This window comes from Lepidochelys olivacea (assembly GCF_965140295.1).
Source record: "Lepidochelys olivacea isolate rLepOli2 genome assembly, chromosome: 13".
In the NCBI taxonomy this organism is placed as follows: Eukaryota; Metazoa; Chordata; order Testudines; family Cheloniidae; genus Lepidochelys; species Lepidochelys olivacea.
This window is the reverse complement of record NC_140423.1, coordinates 1,457,825-1,485,441: the sequence shown is the minus strand read 5'-3', so window position 1 is coordinate 1,485,441 and position 27,617 is coordinate 1,457,825. Positions and strand designations below refer to the sequence as shown.

The 27,617-nt window shown below is 45.0% G+C and overlaps 1 protein-coding gene across 1 annotated transcript in view; it reads right to left on the bottom strand.

Annotated features, from left to right (window-relative positions):
* Positions 1-27,617, bottom strand: part of CTNNBL1 (catenin beta like 1) — a 106,531-nt gene that overhangs the window by 19,852 nt on the left and 59,062 nt on the right. The window contains exons 11-13 of the mRNA XM_084646426.1: positions 22,210-22,391; positions 2,143-2,240; positions 174-254 (exon numbers count right to left, since the gene is read on the bottom strand). Coding sequence (XP_084502552.1) covers positions 174-254; positions 2,143-2,240; positions 22,210-22,391 — 361 coding nt within the window. The remainder of the gene's footprint in view (positions 1-173; positions 255-2,142; positions 2,241-22,209; positions 22,392-27,617) is intronic.

The following is a 27,617-nucleotide window of genomic DNA, read 5'->3' as shown; positions in this document are numbered from 1 at the left end:
CTCTGCAGGCAAGCAGGCATTCAGCTGTTTGCAAGGGTGGGTAGAAGGCAGCCAAGACAAAAACGTGCCATGTGCAGGACATTAAAAAAATACCTTCACGGCTGAGGGCTCAGAGTGGGAGGAAGAGGAGAAGTTAGAGACATGGGCTAGCAGCACAAGGAAGAGATACATACATGCTTTTCTCCTTCTATCTTCTTGTCAGCCACCTGCATTGCATCCAAATATTTAAAATGCAGTTCCATCAGCCTATCAACCTGTGAAGACAGGAGAGACACAGACCTAAGTGAGAGAAAGGCCCACTCCACTCAGTATTCAGCCCTTCCTACTTCATTGTTCATCCTCCCAGAAATCTCCCAAAGCAGCTTGCAGCTCTGCCACTCCCAGGAGAGACACGGGAATGAGTGAGAACGGGAAGGGGCCAATGCTGGACAGGTGAGTGCTTTGGATTGAAATGCCAGTGATCTCTACACCTTATCACAACGTGATCCAATCAGCTCCCACTAGAAGGTGGGCAACCAGGCCATGAGCTCAGCCCACTCTTCTGATCTGTCGTCCTCCAATTTTCCCAGCTCCCTAAATTCAGCTGCATAGACGGCAGGTATAATAGGCCAGGGAAGGCTAAGCTGCGGAGTGCCAGGTTGTGGGTTTTTACTTATAATTATGAGATATGGAGGTTCCAGGGCAGCTGAGGAGACGGTATCTGCTATTCAGCTTCCCAACTCCATCAGTAATCTCCCTGGACTCGAGAGAGATTACTGATGAACCCTGGGAAGCTGAGTAGCAGATATCGGCTGCTCAGCCACCCTGGAACCTGCATGGCGCATATAAAAAGCTCAGCGTTCTTCCGCTGGACAGCTGGGAGGTCTCGGGAAGGGAGGCATGCCGCCTTTCCCATTCTCCGGGTGGCTCAGGCCAGCCCGGGGCTCAGGTGTGCTGGCTGGTGTGGCTGGAGCTGTTTGGGCCAGCACGGCTGGGGCTGGACCGGGGCTCCTCTGACGGTGGAGGGGAGTAGGAGGGCTTGGGGTTCTGGGCAGCCCGGGGCTTCTCTGGCCGCAGGAGGGTGGGGGTGGAGGGCCTCAAGCGGAAGGCTGGGAGCTAGCCTCCCGAAAGGGAGGGTGTCCACCCACCACCCATGTGTGGCTGTCTGTCCAGCCAGGCTGCGACCACTCAGACCGCTGTTACACATTAGACGCTAAGGCTGCCCTCTCTCCGTTGTACTGGATTAAGCAATTAGACAAGGCCTTTCAATATGAGAGACTTTCTGGAGTTGCGAGAATCAGTTACGGGGACAGCATGTTAACAGCATGTTGAGGATTTATGGCTGTGTTCTGCACAGAGGGACCAAGATAATCTGTAAGGGTGTGGTGGGCTGTGCGCTGAGGCAGTACTGGGAATTCCTAGATGCTTGGTGGGTGGCTCTTGCTCACATGCTCAGACTCAGACCGATCGCCATTTTCAGAGTCAGAAGGAATCTTCCCCCAGATTAGACTGACAAGGACCGTGGTTGTGTTGGGTGTGGGTCACTGGCTGGGATCAGCTGGGTATATCTTGCTGGGCCTTGGGCATTCGTGCACCTTCCTATTCTCCCCCTGGGGCACACATCAGTTTAGTCTCCTGAGGCCTGGCATGCTTTAGTCTAATCCAGGTTGCTGGGATCAATATAGGGGAACTGGGTGGGTTTTAGTGGCTGTGGAGTGCAGCAAGTCAGACCAGATGACCTGATGTTCCCTTCTGGCCGTAAATTCTGACTGAATTTACAATTCCCATTGGAAGAACTGGTTTGCAAAAGCTGCTTCTTTGCAGATGGCTACCCTGGCTACCTATCAGCTGGTGGTACTTCGGGGACAATTCCATGACCAAATGCCACTCCTGCTAAGACGGATGAAGCACTCTATGGAAGGGGGGAGGGATACAAATGCAGAACCTGAGAGCACTATCCTATGTACTGGCCACCCGCTAGCACAAGTAACTCTGCTACTGGTAGGGTTTTTTTTCCCCCACCCCCCGGAGATACAGCAACTTAGACCCATTTTTCAGGCTGGCCCAAGGCCACTGAAACGCTGGCACCATGCCAGTTCTAACCATCTTCCCCTGCCCTGTGCTCCAGCAGCGGGAGCACCGTTGGACATCCAGAGCACTAACCTTCTCACTGTCGTTCTCCGTGAATTTATTCAGCAGCCGCGTTCTCTGCTGCCCTCTCAGATTCCGCAGCAGGGAGGCCAGGATGGAACAGACATGCTCTGGTGGTGAAGAGAGAGAGTTGCATACAGGTCAGGAATATCAAGTCGTTTCCTCTCTGGGACAAGGTGTAAAAGAGGCACACCTTCAGTCCCAGCTGCAGGGGTTTCCTGTCCATCACATGGGTGATCTGGGATGTGGTTATAAAAGCTGGGGAAGCTGTTGCAAGAAAGGGTCCCTAGGTGTCTCGTCTCTTCTCCCAGCTAGCTGAAAGCTGGAAAGGCCTCTAGGCTTTTATCAAATTTTTGTGTTACTTTGAACCTATTTTGGAATCTTCTTGCTGTTTGTTAATTGCAGCTCTGAAAAAAAGGGATGTTATAAAATAAAGTCCAAACCCAGTTCAGTTTAACTCTCCTGGGTGAGGTATCTCTCAGTGGTTTTCACTCTCCTTTTGGCACTTCCTATCCTAGCTAAGGGGACGGCTTTGCTGCTTCTTTCACGGCTAACGGCCATACTGGACCCAAACCAGGCTCCATTCAGAAGCTGGCACTGTCAGCTGAGTGACCCTTACGTTACCAAGCAGGGAGCAGTTGTTAGAACAGCATAGCTCAGAAGAGAAGCACGCCAGAATACAGCTCCTGCAGAGATTTAATTGGCATTAGCTAGAGCAAAACCTTCAAACAAACCTCTTATTTACAGAAAATCCTGTGTATGGAATACAAATTCAGCACAACACACAAGGAAATAATGAACAAATAAATCTGCTCTACAGCCTTCTAGATTCTACTTAGGGGTCAAAATTTTCACAGCCCAACCCTGGAACAGAATAAAATATTAACTGGGCAAGAACACAAGAGGCAACCCAAGTTCATGTTCAACCCCACTAAATTTCAGAGTCTGAAGGGCAACTGAACTAAGTGCCTCAAATTTGTACTGATTCTTTTCTTGTGTGTGGCAGGTCACAGCTTCAAGGTGTTCTCTTTATGAATAGCCATGCAGATGTCTGAAAGATGCTATTCTCCAAAGCCACAGGAAGAATAGGGTTTTCAGTGATGGGGGAGAGCATGGCAATTATCACATAATTTCTTTCATTCTTTACAAAATTTCCTTCAGAAGCGCTTTCCTGTCAAATGTTACAAAAGAATCTCCTCTCCAGATCCTTGCTAACAAGACATGGCAGCAGTCTCACTCCCAGGGCCTGATTCTGCAAAGCACTGGGCACCTTCCATGGGAATTCAGGTCACTCAGCATCTCACAGGAAGGGAAAGCTCTGTTCTAGGCCTCTTTGCTTCTAGGCTGTGTTGTGGCTCCCTAATGCTGGTCTTCAAGGCTTCCCAGGAGCTAAATTAAGTAGAAAAGAAAGACTCCCTGCTGGCCCTGGTTCCCTTAGAAGGAACACACATACGCAGACCCAACCTTGCTTGAGGCAGAATCTGGTCTCACACAGAGCCTGGTTTTCAGCCTGACCTTAATTGGGCTTCCCTCTTTGTGCCTACAGTTTACTTCCTGTGGGTATTTAACTACTCGGTATGTACCTGCCTGAAAGACAGGTTGTGCTTGCATATGTGGACTAGATGATCTGACGAGATAACTGGCTCTGTGGATGAGGGGAAAGCAGTGGACGTGTTGTTCCTTGACTTTAGCAAAGCTTTTGACACCGTCTCCCACAGTATTCTTGCCAGTCAGTTAAAGAAGTATGGGCTGGATGAATGGACGATAAGGTGGATAGAAAGCTGTCTAGATTGTCAGGCTCAACGGGTAGTGATCAATGGCTCCATGTCTAGTTGGCAGCCAGTATCAAGTGGAGTGCCCCAGGGGTCGGTCCTGGGGCCGGTTTTGTTCAATGTCTTCATAAATGATCTGGAGGATGGTGTGGACTGCACCCTCAGCAAGTTTGCAGATGACACTAAACTGGGAGGAGAGGTAGATACGCTGGAGGGTAGGGATGGGATACAGAGGGCCCTAGACAAATTAGAGGATTGGGCCAAAAGAAATCTGATGAGATTCATAGAATCATAGAATATCAGGGTTGGAAGGGACCCCAGAAGGTCATCTAGTCCAACCCCCTGCTCGAAGCAGGACCAATTTCCAGTTAAATCATCCCAGCCAGGGCTTTCTCAAGCCTGACCTTAAAAACCTCTAAGGAAGGAGATTCTACCACCTCCCTAGGTAACGCATTCCAGTGTTTCGCCACCCTCATAGTGAAAAAGGTATTCCTAATATCCAATCTATACCTCCTCCACTGCAACTTGAGACCATTACTCCTCGTTCTGTCATCTGCTACCATTGAGAACAGTCTAGAGCCATCCTCTTTGGAACCCCCTTTCAGGTAGTTGAAAGCAGCTATCAAATCCCCCCTCATTCTTCTCTTCTGCAGACTAAACAATCCCAGCTCCCTCAGCCTCTCCTCATAAGTCATGTGTTCTAGACCCCTAATCATTTTTGTTGCCCTTTGCTGGACTCTCTCCAATTTATCCACATCCTTCTTGTAGTGTGGGGCCCAAAACTGGACACAGTATTCCAGATGAGGCCTCACCAATGTCGAATAGAGGGGAACGATCACGTCCCTCGATCTGCTCGCTATGCCCCTACTTATACATCCCAAAATGCCATTGGCCTTCTTGGCAACACGGGCACACTGCTGACTCATATCCAGCTTCTCGTCCACTGTCACCCCTAGGTCCTTTTCCGCAGAACTGCTGCCTAGCCATTCGGCCCCTAGTCTGTAGCGGTGCATTGGATTCTTCTGTCCTAAGTGCAGGACCCTGCACTTATCCTTATTGAACCTCATCAGATTTCTTTTGGCCCAATCCTCCAATTTGTCTAGGTCCTTCTGTATCCTATCCCTCCCCTCCAGCGTATCTACCACTCCTCCCAGTTTAGTATCATCCGCAAATTTGCTGAGAGTGCAATCTACACCATCCTCCAGATCATTTATGAAGATATTGAACAAAACCGGCCCCAGGTCCGACCCCTGGGGCACTCCACTTGACACCAGCTGCCAACTAGACATGGAGCCATTGATCACTACCTGTTGAGCCCGACAAGCTAGTCAGCTTTCTACCCACCTTATAGTGCATTCATCCAGCCCATACTTCCTTAACTTGCTGACAAGAATACTGTGGGAACTTGCTGACAAGAATACTGTGGGAACTTGCTGACAAGAATACTGTGGGACAAATGCAGAGTCCTGCACTTAGGATGGAAGAATCCCATGCACCGCTACAGACTAGGGACCAAATGGCTAGGCAGCAGTTCTGAAGAAAAAGACCGAAGGGCTACAGTGGACGAGAAGCTGGATATGAGTCAACAGTGTGCCCTTGTTGCCAAGAAGGCCAATGGCATTTTGGGCTGTATAAGTAGGGGCATTGCCAGCAGATCGAAGGACGTGATTGTTCCCCTCTATTCGACATTGGTGAGGCCTCATCTGGAGTACTGTGTCCAGTTTTGGGCCCCACACTACAAGAAGGATGTGGAAAAATTGGAAAACGTCCAGCGGAGGGCAACAAAAATGATTAGGCGACTGGAACACCTGACTTATGAGGAGAGGCTGAGGGAACTGGGATTGTTTAGTCTGCGGAAAAGAAGAATGAGGGGGGATTTGATAGCTGCTTTCAACTACCTGAAAGGGGGTTCCAAAGAGAATGGATCTAGACTTTTCTCAGTGGTGGCAGATGACAGAACGAGGAGTAATGGTCTCAAGTTGCAGTGGGGGAGATTTAGGTTGGATATTAGGAAAAACTTTTTCACTAGGAGGATGGTGAAGCACTGGAATGCGTTACCTAGGCAGGTAGTGGAATCTCCTTCCTTAGAAGTTTTTAAGGTCAGGCTTGACAAAGCCCTGGCTGGGATGATTTAGTTGGGGATTGGTCCTGCTTTGAGCAGGGAGTTGGACTAGATCACCTCCTGAGATCCCTTCCAACCCTGATATTCTATGATTCTATTATCTCTAGACGTCCCTTCCAGTCCAACAATTCTGTGATAGAACCTGTGTTTTTAAATGTATTCCAAACTAAATGTGAATTAAACATCTCCATTCCTTTCTAGCCAAGTTCAATTGTAACACTTTCCTCGGCTCCTCTGTCTTGCCCATCCTTCATTTCGCCCATTAACACATTGACAATGGCAGTCTGCTGTGCTGACAGAGCCTGGATTCACATATATTTTGGGGCATAAAGGTGGGTGGAAGAGGAGACAGAGATTCATGGGAGGCTGTGAAAACAATAATAGTGGGGTACACCCTGCATCGACTTACTTGCCCTGCATCACCCTGCTAAAGGCATGGTCATTGCAGAGGGTGCAAATCATTTGCAGAGTTTGTGCCAATGTCAAATATGGGGCAGTGCACCAAAGGGCAACATTTAAATAAGGGCAGATGAAACCAAGCACAAAGCCACAGAGCAAATGACAGCCTTCACCTGCTCTCCCTCACTGAATCATTTGTTATCGCTTCCTGCCTTCCAGTATGCATTAAGTACAGACTTCAGGTTTCACACATTTCAATGTATTCTAAACTAGAACTTCTCAATGATGTCTTTGCTTTAATCCTGCTGATTAAGATTGATGAGAAATAGTGGCAGTAAAAAATCTCCTCCGTTGCCTCACTGACGGGAGAGGGGTGTCAAGGTTTGTTATTTTCACAGAAGAAAATGCAATATACAGAGAAGAGGGATCGTCTTCTCATTGCCATCAAACCAGATTAACATGCATTTCCACAATTCTGCCTAGCCTGCAGCCAAGAGAAGCCTCACTCAATTGTGCTGGTGTACAAAGAACAAACGACAATTATCTGTTTGCATGGCACTTTCAAATAAACTGACAGCTCATCTTTTCATTAAAAGGCTGCAGTCACCTAAGCAATCAGTGTGCCATGCCCACCAATCTGGGGCCTGCCCCTTTGTACCACAGGTTATCTGCGTGCCACATAAGGCAACAAAACAATCACAAAACACTAGATACACACAGTTTCATTTGCTACTAATAAATGTAGCTTCCTCAGGAACAGATTTCTGCCGGAGGTGGTGTCAGTTTTTCACGCACCAAGGAGATGTGGAGAGCTGCTGGCAGGAAGAGCAGAGGAGATAACAGGTTTATCTGGTGGCCGGCACCATTCAGCTGCTCTGTCATTTCGACAGGATAAAATGGAGGTGAAGGATGGCCATGGATAAATCAGTGCAGCCTGTGTGAATGCAGGCTCACTGCAGAGGGGCCTTCAGGACAGCAGGAGGCAACTACACCACACACACTGTATCAAATGAGTTGTTCATGTAAAAAAAGGATTACAAAAAACCCAAATGCCATTAAGCCCATATGTCCTTAAAATGAGGAGGACGACGTTCAAAAAAGTTGTCAATGTCCTAGCAGCTTGTTCTGCTGGCTTGGAAGAAAGCCAGCGCTCCCAGGGTGCCAGAGTTCACCTGCGGTGTGTCTGAGAGGGGAGGTTATGAGTGGGGCTGCCAGTGCAGTAAGAAGCTGCTCCACTCCCTGTTGTACTGGAGCTGCCTGATCTTTTCTAATATGAGGACCCCTCGCCCTCCACTCCTGCTCCCATGTACCAGTCTCACTCTCTCCTGTGCATCACCTCCCTCTTTAAGATCTGTAGTCAGTAACTGAACACCGAGCCAATTTCTTCAGGAATACAGACCAGTTGGATTGGTCACTGATACGCCCTAGGGTCTGTCTATCTAGCTTCACAGATGGATAGGCCAGAAGGGACTAGTATGATCCTTTGTCCAACCTCCTCCATAGCCCAGGCCATAGGACTTCACCCAGTGATTTCTGCATCTGGCCCATTATTTCTGGATGAGCTAGAGTACTTCTTTTAGAGACACATCCAGTCTGGATTTAAAGACTGTAAATGACAGACTCCACCACATCCCTTCATAGCTGGTCAATGGTTAGTTCCCCTCACTGTTAAAAATGTGATTTCCAGTTTGAATGTTTCTACCTTCAACTTCCAGTAGCTGGATCTTGTTGCTTTTGTCTGCTAGATTTAAGAGCCCTCTGTTATCAGCCCTCTCTAATGAAGGGTACTTACACACAAGGACCAGGTCATCTGTTACCCTTCTTGCTGATAACCTAAATAAGCTGATCTCTTCAAGTCATAAGGGAGGTTTTCCAGACTTCCCATCAATTCTTGCAGTTCTTCTCTGAGCTTTCCTTTTTTTTACAGTAGGGACACCGTATTCCAATAGTCGTGTAACCAACGTCATATGCAACTGAATGTCACCCCCCTTTTCCTCCTCAATATTCCTCCACTTAAAAATCTACATTTTAGCCACAGCACCTCCCTGCAAACTCACATTCAGTTGGTTATGTCTGATGACCCATCAGACCTTTTCAGTCACTGAATTTATGGAGAACCGCAAGGACACAGAGTCATCTTAAGAATGCTTCAGTGTTTATTCTTTGGCTACACCACCTATCCTGTCCACTTTCTATAGCTTACTCTACAGACACATGGATGTGAAGTCCTTTTTTACGATACAATGCATGAACAAAAACTATGAGCCCAACCATACAAACACTTACTAGTGGGTGTAGTGCTTACTACTGGGAGCAGTCTCATTGACATTAATGGGCCTATTTTTAGTAGTGAACACTATGCCAGCACTGGCAGGATCTGGCCTTCTCTATTTAATCTCTCTTCCCAAATGATGGTACAATTATTCTCCAAGTCTAAAATGTTTCTGAGCCAAAAGGAGAAGTCTTCACTTGCTTGGCCTATTTCCGATGAAAATGTTCTATTGCGCCCTACTGCCCAGTTAATACCAGTACCTATGGACAGCACCAGAACACAGCTAATTGAATTGCCACAGACCGTTCCTGGCTTATTTTAACCCGAACTTGACATGAAGCTTGGCTGAATCCATTACTTAACTAAATCAAGATGCCTGCAGGAACAACGAGCAGTACTAGCCAAGCACATCTACATTTCTGGGCACCACAGGGTACATTCACAGCTTTCCAGGAACCTGCAGCACTATACGTCACACCCATTGACATGTGTCTGTGTGTGAGAGCATGTTCTCACACTTGGTTCTTCCTTAAGAGATGATTAGAAACTGCTGCTGCTTTGAGTCCATCAATAGAGGACCCTGCAGCTGATCAGCTTTGTCCGCATCCTACATCTACCAGGCCATACTTCATCACTCCCTTGGTCACATATGGACCTCAGACTATACCTAAGGCAGCTCAATCAACTCCATGTATAATGGTCCTGTTATCTGGAAGCTTTGCAAAGTCTGAATGGAAAATGTTGGTCCGGGGGAGGGAAACAAGAAGGTTAGAGGCCAAAGCTGCTACCTACCCTGATGCCACACCCAGAACAATCACCTTGCAAGACAGGCCTAGATGCTTCTCTTTTGAAAAAGTGTCAAACCCAGACCCACAAAAGCCTTGTCTGCACCAGGGAAAAAAGGTGTGCTCTTACCATTACTAGCCAACCCACAATAAACAACAGGAGGTAAAATCAGAATGAAGATAAGGCCTGTTAGAAGGTTGAGGTAAATAGTAGTGGAAAGTTCTACTGTTTCCTTTGACCTGCTAACACATCAAAATTACCCACCTTTTTTCCTAGTGTGGATGCAACCGATTCCCAAGAGTCTGCAAAGACATGCATGAATGCAAGGCAGAGCTGGTCACCAAAAGCTTCTGCTTTGGACTCTCAGCTATCCTAGCAGATAACGTTGACTTCTCCAGTGTACTGGGCAAGATGTGATTAAACAGTCAAAGTCCTAACCAATGCTCTGACTTGCCTTTGTTTCTGAGCAACACACAAGGCCCATTAGTCTTCCTTTGTTCCAGATAGGTCACATATGGAACACGGTTCCCCACTGCACCAGAGATTCTTTTCGGTCCAATATCACTTTAGAACCTCACAGACCTCCCTACTCCTCCCTAGACAGATGGACATGGAAGATTTAGGATGCAAGCAGTTCTTAAAATACCTAATTAGATCGATCTTGGCTTTGGAATTGGTGTGTTGGAATACAGATTAATCTAGTCCACGGCTGGCACTGGCATCTGCAGCAGCAGGAGGTCCTGTCAAACCAAGCCATAACATTACACTCTCTGCCTTTATTATTATTTCCCCCCCTTTTTAAATTTCATTAGAATGGACATCTGGCTAGCAGGGCAGGGAGCTGACAGACAGCCGTGCACAGACACAATCCAGTGGAATGCTGATGCAGATTAAACCAGCATCATACCAAAGACAGAGAGCTGTACGTTTTGGGGGTATCAAAGCATTGACAGCACCCACTTGGTGGAAGGGCGAGAAGAAAGGAAGGGGCAAGAGCCCTCTTGGCACTGATTCTGATGAACCAGTGGAACAGGTTTAAGAGTTTTAAATCGTTTAAAATCAAAATTAGAAAGATCTACAGGATATGCTCTATTCAGTCACCGGTTATTGGACTCAGTGCAAGAATCACTGGGTGGAATTCTAGGGTATATGTTACGCAGTCACAAGGAGTAAGACTACATGACAATAATGGTCCCGTCTAGTCTTATCATTTATTCATTTATGTTAATACTTTGCACTTTTATAGAGCCCTCCAGCCACGATTCTGAAAACGGTACAAAGATGAAATACCCCTTGGAATCCCAGGGTGGAGGAGGGCATCACTGTGATTTTACTGATGGGTGAAGTGAGGCCCAGAGAGCCAGCTGTCCAGGGCACATGAGAGCCTGTAGCAAGACAGGATTAGATCACCACACTAGGCAAAGTTCCCGTCACACACTTAGCAATGTTATTTTCCAGAACAATCTCTTTATTACAAGAACCTTAAACGAAGTTTTATTTTAAAACCCTAATTTAAAACATTAAAACTAAGACTCATTCACATAAGAGGATCCTGTTGTATTCTGAAAAGTTGGTGGTAAAATAATAAATTGGTGCAATAAATTGGTTTAAACACATTGATTTCTTTAGTAGGCATTTGCTTTGGCAGACCACCGTGTGAAAAATATTTTCTGCTATCTCACAGATGATGTTCAGTTAGAAGAACTACCGGTAATCCTTATCAAGTCAGTTTTCTATTTGTATTTTACCCTTTCCATGCCCTGGGAATTTAGTCACATAGCAGATACTCATTTTAAAAGGTGTTGCTACATTTCAGGGCATGTTACCATGGATCGAGAGAGCATTTTTAGTAAAAGAGCTATTCCTCTTAAGGAAAACTGAAAAGCTGCGTCACTCTAATTCACTTCTTTTTATTATGGGGCAGACTGGCAAAATGCCCAAACTGCAGATACTTGGTAAATAGGAAAGCGGGTGAACTTCTTCCAAAGTTAGAAAATAAATTATTCTTAAATAAAACTGACATTTGGGGAAAGTGAAGGCAGTTGAATTTGGATGACTTGGTATGAACTTCCTCCTAGCTCATTACAATCTCTTGGCGTGCAAGGAAGAGATTGTTCTCTCTCAGGTTGGGCACACTAGCCAACAAGTGGGTCAAAAGATTTGCTTCCCTACAGGCGACCTGATGATCCACAGAAAGGAAGCCCTTGCCTCTCATACCTGAATTTGTGTTTCCTCCACTTTAACCCACTGAGTGCGTTCAGGAATTTTAAACCAGTAGATTGCTCCAAAAGCAACAGCCCAATAGCACAGTTTGAAGATCAGCATACAGGCCTCTCATCCATCCCTAGGGCATGCTAAGGTGTCCCATCAAACTCCTGGCTTTTTTGCCAGATGAATACGCTACTTTATTCAGCTTTCTGAAATGTAGGAGTGTTGCTTTTTTTTTTTAAATGTTAATGTTCTGCACTCACATACCCACATTTCAAAATCCAGTCCGTCGTCAACCTTCTTCACAGAATTACCAAACTCTGCCACATTCCATTTTATTCCTCAGCTCCCTTATACTCTTCAGGTATCAGACGTCACTGCATCTTCCTCTCGGTCTGTACACAGTGGTGGGGCAGTCAGTCCTCCTGTCACGACCCACCATCTGGAACAGAATTCCTGACCTTCCTTCACAATTTAAGTCTCACTTTAGCATCTTCCTCTCCTTGATTTATGATTCATAGCCATCTTTCTAACAAAACAATCAAACCCTAATCTGAAATTCAGTTTGCTTCTGATCAATCAATTCCCCTCAACCCTGTCTATAGATGCTAGCTGTAGGGAATGTCATACTTACACGTATTACTTGCATTTAGCTGAATAGATTAACAGCCTGAGAAAGGCCATTACCAACCCACACTGTGTTGTGAATCATGCATGGTATTCAGTTATCTACCGGGATACTCATCTGGATTACATGTCTACAGGAATCGTAATCCTTAATCAAGAGGATTATGGCAAATAGCTAATCCTAAAGAACAAACCCGAAGTGTCTAGTGGAATTAAACTTCTTTTCCTATAGAGCCCATTTCTCCTCCCTTTCCCTTCCTTGTGTCCTCAGTAATCTCAGACAATATCTAGAAGGGCTTGGTTAACTAGGTCCAAGAACATCAAGACCTTATCTACTATAGGGGAAACTCTCAAAAACATTGCTTTTTAGATAACAAGCAGTGTGTTTAAGAAGCTGACAAGCACCAAACCAATATATTTCTATTTTTTGTGGCACTACAGCGAGTAGAGAGGACACCTCAAATAAAAAATTCTCCACTTCCAGATGCGTTCCATCTCCCTTCATACCTTAGATACTCATCTGGATCTGGATACAAAAATCAGATCACATTAATACAGAAGTAGACAGGATTGCAGTGGCTTGCTTGCAATAATAAAATTCTAAGTGTTCGCTATGATCAAATATAGTCAGCATCTCTCCTTCACAGACTGAAGATGACTACATATACAATTGTCTTCAGTTTTAGCAAGACAGAAGAAATTTGTTTTCATTAAAGGCAGTTTTGTTTGTATGCAAAAATATCAAAGACAATGGAAACAGCAAGACTCTTGATAATGTAACATCACCACACAACATATTAACAAAATATCAAAATAAAAACAACATGTAACAAAATAATCGAAAAGATAATACTTAAAAATTCATTGCATGAAGACTAAAAGTTTTGCCTCAGAAAAGCCTAAACTCAACACTATTCTGGTACCAAGACACACACACATGTAATATGGTTCATAGGAGTAAGTTTTAAAGCAACCACAGGCCTTCGCCAAAACACAACATTAATGGTAGGCCTGCTGGATGAGGCAATAGCCCCCAAAGATCAGTTGGATTACATTGCAGGTGTGTTACAGTCAAAATTACATATGATTATGTCCCAGAAACCTCAGTTGTAAGATCCACCGTATAAATCAGGAAAGCATATCCCATACCAGAATTTACTCTGGCAGAAAACTGGAGATTAGAACAAGAGTAAATCCAGTATAGTCAATTACACAATGTGGGTCAATCTTTGAAGTTTAAGTGATCCATCAGGACTGAAGTACAAGGGGTCTCTCATCATTAGGACCTATTTTTTTCCTTTTATCCCTTGTTATATAATGTATAAAAACCACACCTAACCCAAACTATGAATGAGACCCCTTACAATACAAATCACCCATTAGGCACCATATAATTTTTATTGGTATCAATACTATAGAAAATTAGAGACAAAAACATAGTTATCCCAATCACCAGAGTTGGCACCTTCATGCTAGTTTTTAAAGAGATAAATACATTATATGAAATTGTTCTTATAAAATTTAATTTGGACTATAAAATTTTCTGTAATGAATGAAAACTAGCCAAGCTGCATTGACAAAATAATAAATACTCTAGTAAAAATTCCATATCCAAAAGAAGAGTTTTTAGAGATGAGGATCAACACTATTTTACACATGAACTCCTAAGTGAAAAGCATATTACTAGTGTACCCATAAAAGTAAAGTGAACCTTCAATGAACATTGCGAAATATCCAGATATAATTCATGCAGAGTCCTCAGCCTGTGTGTCTTTCACACATCATAGGCAAAGCTTGCCATGTTCATTAACTCTGTGCTCCAAAGCCTGTATCAGAGAACTCTGAAGCACCATGAGACCAAGCCTTGAGGCAACATGCCAGGGTGTCAAAGCATCAGGACAAAGACATTGAGATGCCAGTGCCACAATTGTTATTTGTGTTACCATACCACCAAGGAGCGCTAGTCATGGACCAGGACCCCACTGTGCTAGGTGCTGTACAAATACAGAACCAAGACAGTCCCTGCTCCAGAGAGCTGACAATCTTAGCATAAGACAAGACAAGAGATGACAGGTGGAGACAGACAGACAGGGGAGCACAAGGGAACAATGTGACGACACTAATCAGTATGATGGGCAGTGGTCTCAGCAAACTAGAGGCCTAGCCACCACAGAAAAGGAGCGTTTTAAGGAACCACAGAACTAAAGTTCCCGCAGAGTCCCTGGGAGGCGGGAGCCTGGGGCATTATTGGCGCTGCTAGAGCAAGTGGTCACCACAATAAAAACAAAGGAAAAGAGGATCCAGGCCTAACTGGAAGGCCGGGAGGGAGCAGAAAAGAGCCCAGGAAGATGTGCCAAGTGGGAAGGCGACGTACACCTACGCAGGTGCTGATCTCAGTCAAGGAGCAACAGACTGAAAGGGTCCAATGGCGAGAAAGTTACGCTTCATGGTGGCATGTGGCCATGGGAGGGAAGATGGCTTGGGCTCCTACTCACTACCACTGTCTTTTGGGACCTTCAGCACTTGGACAGTCCCACTCATCTCACGCCACAGAGCCGAGATACATCAAGGAGAACTCTGCACCCTGGGGTTTCTACTGTCCCAGGCAGAGAGAGAGAGACAAAGCTGAGGGGACAGAGGACAGATGATAGATGGGTCTGAGAAAAGAAGTAGATTCAGAAACCACTCAGTAACAAGGTTTCCAAACAGCAAGAAAAGCATCAAACACACATTTTAATCCTTGTTTAACCAAGTGCTTGTTAGCGAACGGCTTAACCTGTTCTTTAAATTAAATACCATTTACTCCTCCCACTGCTCATTGGTTAAGCTTCCACAGCAAGGCAGAAAAATCCCTTTTACGATTTCAGGCTCAGGAAAAACAAAATGGAGAGCAAACACATTCTCTGTGTAACGTGTTTCACCAGGCGGTTTATTTTAGACCCTCAGATGTGTGCTAGATCCCTTGCAATACAGATACAACAGAATCCCAGCCCCAAGAAGTTTCCAAACCCGCTTGAGACAAGATGCAATGGAGATGAAGGGTTAGAAATGTAGTAAGGATGGGCTGGATGGTAAAGGACTCTGCAAAAGCCAGTGCACAACACAACAGAGCAAGGCATTTCTCTCTTAAATAAATGTTTTAATTTGCTAATTTCTTGAGGACATCACAAAGGAAGTGGGTTTTACGGAAGAGAGGACAGTGGCTTTTGGACCAGCTCAGAAAGGAAACCTCATGGATCGCTTGGAATAAAGCCCAGAGACCTTGCGGGAGAGGTAGACAAATGAGGTACCTAGACTGTCACTGTTTGCAGATGGATGTGATAAGTGACCAGGATGGTTAAGTAGGGAAGGACAAAGTAACGCAGGGCCTTGAAAGGGAGGAAAGGAAGCTTGGACTGGAGGTAGCGGTGAAAGAGGGACCAGAGTGATATGGCACAATGGTAGGCTACAAAGAAGCTCTTTGTACAAAAGCAGTTCTGTCCGGGATGGGGGGCCCACAGCATGTAGAGAGGTTAGCATGAGGTTGTAGGACAATCAGGATGGAAAGAGAGGAATGCTGGACAGAAGGAAAAAGGTCAGAGCTCAGAAATGCCATGGAGAAACATGCACTGAGCCTCATAAGTGTTGAAGCAGATCCTGCATCTGTCCTCAGGGCCCTCCTCCAAAAACCAGGAACTCTGTGTACAGGAGGAGTCTAAAACAAACCTACATCCAGGAGAAAAGTAAATTAAGAGCTGTTTTTTACTCCATTTTACCCCCACTTGCAACCACAGTAGAGCTTGAGCCAAAACCCAACTGTAACGCTTGCCGTCCCAAACTGGATGTGGTGACTGCAACGTTCCTGACAACGTGCAGCTTTCACCCCCACATCTTCAGGGACTCACAAAATTACTACTAGCACAAATCTACAAACCCACCTTTCCATTCCATTGTCAACTACACTGCTAGGGCTCTGCCATAAGCTCCTGGCTCTTTTCTAATGGAAGAGCAGCTCCTATTCCTACTCTCCTGTTTGATCAGCTCCCACAGCAGAAACTTTCACCCCTGATAAAAACTCCATGATTGACATGTGCCAGCAAGCAAAAAGCCCTCAGAAATCAATACTTCCGAAAGCTGCCACTCCACTCCCAAGTGGCACAAAGATTATGAGAACACCACTGAGAAAAACATACTGCAGTACCCTGAGCATGCCCCATAACTGTCCACTCCCAACTGGACAAGCAGGGGGCACACAATGAGGCGGCATGGCTCGGGGATAACAGAGCATAGTGAGAATCAGTCAGGACACTAGGAGTGAGCACACTTCCCCCTAAGACTAGTGTGCATGTGTGACATTATATACCTTGGGGAAGCGTACTGTAACCCCCATATTCCTCATTTTCATATAATCGTGATCTCACATATAAAGCATGCCTTCTAAAGTATCAGGGGAAAGGGTATGATCTGCTGAAAGTCATTTCTCTGTCCATATATGTGTATCATTAACACATATGAAGTTAAGAGAATTGTGTTGTATGGTGGTCACTAAAATATGCTGTAAATTGGGGAATCAGCCAGATATTAGCTCCTCAGAGTCAACAGCAAGGAAAGTAGCCAACGCCCGGGCAAAAACAATGAGGAGTCCGGTGGCACCTTAAAGACTAACATTGATTTAGGCATAAGCTTTTGTGGGTAAAAAACCCAGTTCTTCAGATGCATGGAGTGAAAATTACAGATACAGGCATAAATATACTGGCACATGAAGAGAAGGGAGTTACCTTAAAAGTGGAGAATCAGTGTTGACAAGGGCAATTCAGCCAGGGTGGATGTGGTCCACTCCCAATAATTGATGAGGTGGTGTCAATACCAAAGGAGGGAAATTGCTTTTGTAGTGAGCCAGCCACTCCCAGTCCCTATTCAAGCCCAAATTAATGGTGTTAAGTTTGCAAATGCCTGGACGGGGTGTCAAACAACCCATCAATAGCCACTGTCCAGCAAGGGAGCTACAATGCAATGACTCACCTGCATGAGGCCACATCAGGGGAATTGCTCAGCCTTGCTTGGAGAGACTCAACAATGCCCCCGGACATGCCTGGACTTGTGCTCCCCAAGCACATGGACAGAGGGTATAAAACAGACAGAGTGGACACACACTAGGTCCTTCTCCTGCCCCCACCTAGGCTGCAAACAACCAAGACACTGAGAAGAAGACAAGACTCCAACGCAGGAGATTGTTCTTTAAACCTGGGCCAAACCTGTATATTAAGGACTGCGATATCCAGTGGGGTGAGAAAAACTGCTTAATCTAGTTGCTGCCCAGTCTAATAGGATTGAGAGTTTAGACTGCATGCTTATATTTTATTTTATTTTGGTAACCACTCTGACTTTTTGCCTATCACTTAATAACACTTAAAATCTACCTTTTATAGTCAATAAATTTGTTTATCTTTACCAGTGAGTTTGACTGAAATATGTGGTAAATCTGCTCAGGTTTGACAAAGGCTGGTGTATGTCCACTTTCCATTGCTGAAGTGGTGAACCAATTAATAAATTTGCACTGCCCATTCTGAGCAGTACAAGATGGTATATTCCTGGGGTACCGTGCTGGGAGCTGGGGGAATTTGGCTCTGGTGCTTTTCTCTGTGTGATGCATGAGTGGCTCTGGGAGCATTCATGCAAGCCAGCTGGGTGTGGGGCTCCACATGTGGTTGTGCTGAGTGATCACAGCGCCTGGAGGGGTTTGCTGCTGGTCACTAGCAAGGCATTGTGAGAGACAACCCAGGCTAGAGACAGTTAAGGGGGCATAGCGGTCCCGCGGTCCCACAGTCCCAGCTGCACCCCGGGGATCCAATCACAGCGTGGACACCACAAGATATTTCAGTATTCCCGTTCTATCAGTGGCTCACAGTGTCTATCCTCAAGCCGTATTTCCCCAAAGCACAGAACCACTATTGGGTTGCATTGCTGCTGGCGAAACATTTGGCAAGGCACAGGCACATATACACACCAGGGCAATGGCCCTGACAGGATCCAGGGGAACCCTGTTACACATCTCAATGAACTTAAATTGCTTTAAACCCAATAACTCACCTGCCCAATGATGCAAAACATAGAAAATTGGACTTATGGAAATAGGATTTTTTAAAAAAATCATCTCTGGACTCTCATCTCTCTCTGACCCTCATTTCCGCTGACCAATAATGATCTAGAATTATGTGAACAAGGAGCCCAGTACATGCCACTCCCCTTCCCCCAGAAGACAGAACTCTGCTTCACTTTAAAATATAAATAATAATTAATAACCTAGCCCTTTCGCAGGATTTGCAATACACTGGCTAATCCTCACAATACACCCATGAGGTAGGTAGACAGGCATTGTCTACAGACTGAAGAGGAAGAAACTGAGATGAAGGTTAAGTGACTTTCCCAAACGCACGAATCAAATCAGTGGCACAGCCAGCAGACCCAGGTCTCCCTACTCCAAATCGCACAGCTTAGCATAGTGATTAAGGTTCCTCCATAAAGGGAATGAGGGAATTGTTATTTCCTCCTGGGAATAAGATTCCAAAACAGCATCAAATCGATCATCTGAGTGTCTCACCAGATCCCTCTCTCCAGTTTTATTATGCAAATCCAAGTAACAATGTAAAAGAGCATCTCTTCCTCACCACCACCTATGAAAAACAAGGACCACGTACATAAATAGCTAATGGAACCTGAATTGGCCAGCCTTCATATAAATCATAACTAGCCTTGGCACTGCTACGTTGGCCTGCAAGTAAGCATCCTCCCCACATCAGAGACAAGCAGCTAGGAAAGCAGCAGCCACACCAGGCCTGCATTTCTTGCTTTGTTTTATCATCTCCCTCTCCCAGTCCTGTTGTATTCAAGATGCAGAGCTCATCACAGCAGCTATTACAGCCCAAACATGCCTTCCAGGAGCTGTCTTGCCAAGCCATTGCCTTCATTAATATAATGTTATCAAATTTCTAATGTTGGTGCTCTAAAGCAAATGTACTGTTACAGCTCACTCCTGGCACATTTTTCAGGAGGAAAACAGCTGCTCGTTGAATCTGTCGCTTTTATTCCCTGCCATCCAGACTCCCTCTCGAACACAAACAAGTACAGACTCCCCCCTACCTGGCTGCTTTTCAGCATTGCTATTCTGACCATAGCAAAAACTCTACCCTGACTAGAGATGGCTGAAGTTAGTTCAGTGTGGGGTCTGAGCCAGAGGCAGGTAATGTAACACAGTCTTGGAGGTGTCATGGTATTCTCCAAATCAAATTGAAAGAATGTGAAGAGCAATTAGATAAAGACAAAAAAAACAACAGCAAAAAATTTGTAAATACATCAGAAACAGGAAACCTGCAAAACAACCAGTGGGGCCACTGGCTAATCGAAAGGCTGAAGGAGCACTCAAGGAAGACAAGCCCATTGTGGAGAAGCTAAATGAATTCTTTGCATTGGTCTTCACTGCAGAGGTTGTAAGGGAGATCCCCACCCCCGAGTGATTCTTTTTAGGTGACAAATCTCAGGAACTGTCCAAGCCTGAAGTGTCAGTAGAGGTGGTTTTGGAACAAATTGACAAATTAAACAGTAATAAGTCACAGGATCAGCTGGAATTCACTCAAGAGTTCTGAAGGAAATCAAATATGAAACTGCAGAACTATGGTATGTAACTTATCACTGAAGCCCCCCAACCTGAAGCAAATACTCACCAGCAACCACACACCACACAACAGAAACACTAACCCAGGAACCTATCCTTGCAACAAAGCCTGTTGCCAACTCTGTCCACATATTTATTCAGGGGACACCATCATAGGGCCTAATCACATCAGCCACACTATCAGAGGCTCGTTCACCTGCACGTCTACCAATGTGATATATGCCATCATGTACCAGCAATGCCCCTCTGCCATGTACACTGGCCAAACCAGACAGTCTCTACATAAAAGAATAAATGGACACAAATCAGACGTCAAGAATTATAACATTCAAAAACCAGTCGGAGAACACTTCAATCTCTTTGGTCACTCTATTACAGACCTAAAAGTGGCAATTCTTCAACAACAAAAAAAACTTCAAAAACAGACTCCAGCGAGAGACTGCTGAATTGGAATTAATTTGCAAACTGGATACAATTAACTTAGGCTTGAATAAAGACTGGGAGTGGATGGGTCATTACACAAAGTAAAACTATTTCCCCATGTTTATTCCTCTCCCCCCCTCACACCGTTCCTCAGACATTCTTGTCAACTACTGGAAATGGCCCACCTTGATCATCACTACAAAAGGTTTCTCTCTCCTCCCACCCACCCCCACCTCTGTTCTCCTGCTGGTAATAGCTCACCGTACCTGATCACTCTCATTACAGTGTGTATGGTAATACCCATTGTTTCATGTTCTCTGTGTATATAAATCTCCCCACTGTATTTTCCACTGAATGCATCCGATGAAGTGAGCTGTAGCTCACGAAAGCTTATGCTCAAATAAATTTGTTAGTCTCTAAGGTGCCACAAGTCCTTCTTTTCTTTTTACTCAAGAAACAGTTTTTGGAGTCAGTATAGGTAGCTCTCTGAAAGCAGCTGCTCAATTTGCACCAGACGACAAAAAAGCCAATAATGTTAGGAAGCATTAGGAAAAGGATAGATAATAATACAGAAAATATCATAATGCCACTAGATAAATCCATAGCATGCCCACACCTTGAATACTGCATGCAGTTTTGGTTGCTCCATCTCAAAAAAGATGTATTAGAAATGGAACAGGTACAGAGAAGGACAACAAAAAGGATTAGGGGTATGAAACAGGTTGCGTATGATGAGAGATTAAAAAGAGACTACTAAGGGGAGATATGCTAAAGGCCTATAAAATCATAAATGATATGGAGAAAGAAAGAGGGAAGGCTTATTTACCCCTTTGTGTATCACAAGAACTAGAGGTCATACAACTAAATTAATCAGCAGCAGGTTTAAAACCAAACAAAAGCAACTACTTCTTCATACAATGCAGTCAACCCGTGGAACTCATTGGCATAGGATGTTGTGAAGGCCAAAATTATAACCAGGTTCAAAAAAGAATTAGATAAGTTCATGGAAGATAGGTCCATCAATGACTATTAGCCAAGGTGCCTAACTCTCCAACTGCCAGAAGCTGGGACTGGACAACGGGATGGATCACTCAAAATAAGACAGTTACCTATTTAAGATCCACTCATACTCCTCACTGTTTTTTTCCAACTGTTTGAATTGCCCCCTGGAAAGTTCAGCTAGGAAATCTCTGGTACAAAGCCCAAGCATCACTGTCAGTATTTACAGTTCTCCTGCAAGATGCATTTCAACTATATACAGTATACAGAAAAAAAATGACAACTGACAGCAGGAGGAGGACCAGACCCAGCTCAGGTTGCAGGGTCCTGGAGTACTCTACTGAAGCATTCTGTAAAGCAGGGTCTCCCAGAGGAAAAAGGAAACAAAGAGAGGAACTTTAGCTGTTACTAGTTTATTTCTGCAATGCCTGATGTTCATTGAGTCACACTTCAGCGCTCAGAGCCCTGAAAACACTGCTTTTGAGGTGACATTTGTAGTTGCCTCATTACTCTTTTCAAAAGAGTTTTGCATCAAAGAGACAGATCTTCAAACAGCAGACATGTACACATATACAATAACTTATTAACAGCCACACGGGAAATGGAGCCACTCTGAGCTGCTGGTACTGAAATAAGCAAAGCATCTGTGTGAACAGCTAACACGGCACCAATGTGACTGCACAGGCTGCTGTGTATGTTATGCTACAGGGGAGCAACGAAAGGGTTGGTGTTCTATCCATAAACCCGCATGGGCTTTTCAAAAATTTACTTTCCCCTTCCACCTCATCCTGTAACAGGACAGACTCTGGCTGAGTCCTACCTTCGTGTTCCTTTTCAGTTGTTCCGACTTTTTTTATCTTCTTTGGAGACTTCATGAAGAGTGGGAAGATAGTCCTCAGACCCAGGATGTCTACAAACTTGTGACAGTTGTCTGTGCCCTCGGGTCCAATCATGGCATGGTCCAGTACCTTCAGAGCACTGCTGCGAGAGATCTTTTTTTCTCTGTGAAAAGAAAGTATCTGTGTTCAGGATGGGAGTGATGCATAGAGCTATGGAGTGAAGCTTCATTTATAGGTGTTGGAAGAGGCGGTGTGAAGAGGCAACATTAACATGGCATAAACAAGTGAGAAGAGTCTTTGCACAAATTCCTCTAAGTGCCTTGTTTTGCGATAAGCAGAACCGTTAGCTCCCTGGATCTCTCCCTTTCAAATCAACAATGAAGGCAAAACAGGCTTCACGCTCTCTTCTGCTACAACAAGAGCAGTCTACCTCCACGCTGTCTTACAAGCGGCCACGCAAAGAGCATGGGGTTCCGTGTGCTACACCAAGTACTGTTAACCGTAGGGACCAGGATTCCAACTGAGCGTGAGGTCAGCTGAGAGGACATGAGTAGACTGACCGCCGTTGGGTTCCTGTTGGACAACAGTCTATATCATGAAAGCAAGGAAGGGTTCCTGGTGATGTGAACAAAACCACCACTAAACCTGCCACATTCAGAGGCAAATGGAAAAGGCATCTCTTTGTGCAGGTTTTCCTAAACTAGTATGCTCGTTTTGACAGCCTCATTTGCAGGCCAGCCGACAGAGGGGGCAATTGCCATGGGGCCCTGGCAATTTAAAAGGGCCCGGGGGCCCCCGGCAGCACAGCAGCCGTAAGGCAGGCTTCCTGCCCGCCCTGGCTCCACACAACTCCTGGAAGCGGCCGGCACATCCCTGCAGCCCCTGGGGAGGAGGTGTCTTCACACACTGCCCCCACCCTGAGCTCCGCAGCTCCCATTGGCTGGGAACTGTGACCCATGGGAGCTGCGGGAGTAGTGCCTGTGGGCAGCGGCGTGTGGAGACCTTCTGGGCCACCCGCCTAGGAGCCGCTGCCAGAGGGGTGTGCCAGTCTCTTTTGGGAGCCGCTCGAGGTAAACGCTGACCCCCGGACCCCCTCCTGCACCTCAAAACCCCCTGCCCCATCCTAGAATCTGCACCCCACACCCAAACTCCCTCCCACAGCCTGTACCCCAACCCCCTGCCCCAGCCTGGTGAAAGTTAGTGAGGGTGGGGGAGACCAAGCAATGGAGGGAGGGAGGATGGAGTGAGCAGGGGTGGGGCCTCGGAGAAGGGGTGGGACGGGGGCATGGGCTCAGGGAAGGGCAGTGCAGGGGGTGGGGCAAGTGTCTTTGGATTTGCGCGATTAGACAGTTGACAACGCTACCAGGCGGGCATGGGGAGATAGATGTACCACAACTAAGGTACTGAAAAATAAACTGCCTTGCACAAATTGACCCAAAAAAATAACAGCACGGTTAAATATATTTTCTATGCAGAGTAACATTTAATAAGAGTCCAGGCCTCAAAGTGTTATGCTAGGCACCTTAAAATGTCCCCTCAAGGATATAAACAGGCATCTCTCTTAGCAATGAGGGAGGCTTGAAAACGCTAACACATGCCACGCTCACCTGAAGTAGGAATCTAGCTCTCGCTATGAGATACTAAAGGCATGTTTAGGTGTCTGCATCTAGTATGTTCTGTTTACTCTAATAACCCTGTAAACACTTCGGAGCAGAGAGCATAGCTTGGGGAAAACTTCTGTTTCTTGGGGTACCACACACAGACCAAGTCAGCATTTAAATAATTAAAGAATAAACTTAAAGACGTTTCCCACACAACAGTGGCAGTGGAAGGAATAATGGTTACCATTCCATAAAGCGACTTTTTTGGCTAAAGCTGAATTAAGAGAGTCTTTACCACACATGCCAAGTTCCCAGTTTGGCCTTTCTATGACAACAGTTAACATCATCAATAGTGATGAACACACTAAATTTTTTCCTATTGGTGATGTCAAATGTAGCAGAGAAAACTCAGTCCCCTGAAATCATGTCTTGGAAGAAAGCAGATGGATTTTCAGCTATTTGGTTTTAATAGGAATTTGTAATTTTAACGTTTGCAATTCACATTGTAGGCAGGCACCTCAGAAGTAGTATTTTAAAATCTATGCATCTCACATCAGCAACATAATCTATCACAGCATATTTGGTGATACATTTTAAAAAACCTGTGAAACATGAACTGAGAAAGGAGCCATAGAAACATTCAGCTAGCAGACCAAGTGGATCAGATGAACACGTGCAAGAACACCACAACCTGAAGAACAAAAGAATCCATGCAGCCCTATCCAGCCCATGCTGCAGAACACTGAGGGGCTGGCAAGAATGCATACTCAGGGCCCAAGTCTGCATTCCTGTCATACCCCAAACCACAACAAAATCCGACAATGCAGGATCAAGCCCTTAACTGGTAAAATTCTCACTGCCTCTTAATAGACCCATACAAATGGCCAGAGCAGACCACTAGTCCATCTACTATATTATCCTCTCTCTGACAGCAGCCAGGATCAGATGCTTCAAAGAAAGGTGCAAGAAACCCCATAGTGGATAATTACAGAATAGTATGGCTACAGTGGAAGCTTCTTCCTAACCTCTGTGAATTAGTGGTTAGTCTCTAAGGTGCCACAAGTACTCCTTTTCTTTTTTCTGAAACCTGTGAATCAGTGGTTATCTTATGCCTGAAGCACAAAAGTATATAGCCCAACCAAAAAAAGTTACCCTGCCTAGTGTAACTGTGGATGTTTTCAATATCCAGTAAATGTCTTTTTTTTAAAAAATTCTGCTAAGACCTTGGCCTTACTCATGCTAGTTATGCATTAGATTAATATATATATATATATAAATTGAGATTTGAGGGTTCAATCTTTTCCCGGTCCTATTTGTTACCTGCAGACCCTTCCCACTTCAAACTCTCCCTCGCATTCTGGGTCAAAGTAACAAAAAGCTAAAAAATAAAAGTCCTTTTTTTGGCTGAATAGTCTAAGAAATATTTTCAGAGGGAAGTAATTGCCTATTGATCAGCATTTAGGCAGGTTGCACAGAGCTATCTCTGGAATATTCATTGGATTTAAGTTCAGGCTTTTAGAGATCAATAGCTGTTTGACTGGACTGTCTAGGGTTGATTTTATTTGAAATATTTATTCTACTGGAGGGCAAGTAGTTTATCTTAGTCTCATCTGGGTTTATTGAAGTATCTTTTAGCTGAGCACTAATTCAAACACAAGCAGACGTGCAGCCCACCAAATAGAGAGTTATCTTAGTTTAACAGAAGGACTGTGAAGCACTATAATGCACAGAGCACCCTGTGGTTTATTCCTTTGATGCTGTTCGATATAAGAGAAGTATCCTTTGTAATGTCTATTTCTTTAAAAGGATAGTTGCCAAGGTTTTCCGGACCCCCATTAGCATACATGTAAAGCCAATTATTATAAACCCTGTCTCTATACATCATCCTGTCTCTTATAAGCAGGGTTTTCTGAAGTCATTCAGTCCATCCCATCCCAGCCATGCATCTCTCCCATTACATTACGCAGAGGTCAGAGTACATCTTGTGCAGAGAAGACCCCACAAGAGCTGTAGTGTTATTTTTAATGGCAGCACTTACTGTCAGAGTAACAATCAACCTCCTGTGCACACCACTTATGGACAAAGGCACTGTATGCATCTACCAGGGCCACTACATGTGCTTCACATTCTCCTTTCTAAAAGGTTTTCATGCTTCAAATTTGTATTTTCCCCATATACATCAAGACAAATAAATAATCGTGGTTTTTGTAAAGGAAAATCATGCATCACCAATCTACTAGAATTCTTTGAGGGGTTCAACAAGCATGTGGACAAGGGGGATCCAGTGAGTATGTTGTATACTAGTCACTTTGAGAATCATAGAACTGGAAGGGACCTCGAGAGGCCATCTAGTCCAGTCCCCTGCACTCAAGGCAGGACTAAGCATTATCTAGACCATTCCTGACAGGTGTTTGTCTAACCTGCTTTTAAAAATCTCGAATGATGGAGACTCCACAACCTTCCTTGGCAATTTATTCCAGGGTTTAACCACCCTGACAGTTAGGAATTTTTCCCAAATGTCCAACCTAAACCTCCCTTGCTGCAATTTAAGCCCATTGCTTCTTGTCCTATCCTCAGAGGTTAAGCAGCAGTATAGTTTGCTCGATGGACTAACGGACAGACCCTGTGAGGCAAACGCTGGGTAAAATGTCTATGCTTAACAAAAAAAAAGATTCAGCAAGGAGTCTAATTCCGAGCTTTGAAGAGATCACTGGGCACAACAGGACTAGTAAACGTACGAGAATGTTAAGAGCCATGAAAGATGCACCTTGAAAGGACTATAGACAAGCTCTGTGGAGCTGTGCAATCACAGATGCATGTGTCTGGTTTTGGGCCTTGTACTGCTCACATTCCACTTGTTTATGCTGCACAGTCAAAGACTGCTTTTGCACAGGTTAAGCAAAGCCACAGTGAATTTCTTCAGAATAGAAATGTCTGTCATTCAAGCAATGGAAATTTCTGTGCACCCTCTTTGCTGCATTTGTCTGTGTGTGCATGGCTGCACCTTCAGTTAATAACCAAGATAGATTCACTTTATTCTTGCTACACAACAGAGATCCCTCTCAACATGTCCCTTGAGAACACGGTGGTCGCTTCTCTTCCAAGCCCTAACAGGGTTTTACAGCAAAAGTAATCAGCCTCGTGTCAATGTTTTCAAGGAAGCTGACAACACAATTCTGGTTTTCTCCCTGTGTTGCCTTTTTAAGTAAACTGAACCTTTTTTTGCTCAAGGCAGCGCCTGAGATTCCACACTGCATAAAGTGCTTCCTGGCCAGCAGAAACCTGAACTGTGCTTGAAGACAGACTTTAATTGAATGTGACATTTCTAAACCTCCTGTGGTGGCCACCATCTTGCTGATAAATTATCTCATTCATGAGAGGCAGCCCACAACATAAACAAGGCTCCACGCTTGGGCACAAGGTGCATCCTCAAGAATTCTCTCCCCTCTAGGTCTCACCTTGTCTCTGACCTCTCTTCTGTCTCCACTGCCCACAATTTCGGTCACCCTCAATCCTCTGTTCTCCTGCTTCTTCCATAATTGCTTTATGCAAATCTGTTTATCCCCACCTCTGCAATATCAGCCATCTGCACTTCTCCTGAAGTGCTCATCCTCCTGATCTGACTAGTGCAACTCCCTTCTCAATGACCCCCCCGCCCCCCAGGCGCAGATCACAGACTTCAAGAGCAGAATGCTGCCACCCACCTTCCCACACGTACAAAGGGCGATGCCCACCGCAGGTCTATTTTTGAATACCACTGCTAGCTCCCCATTAATTCAAGCCTCAGT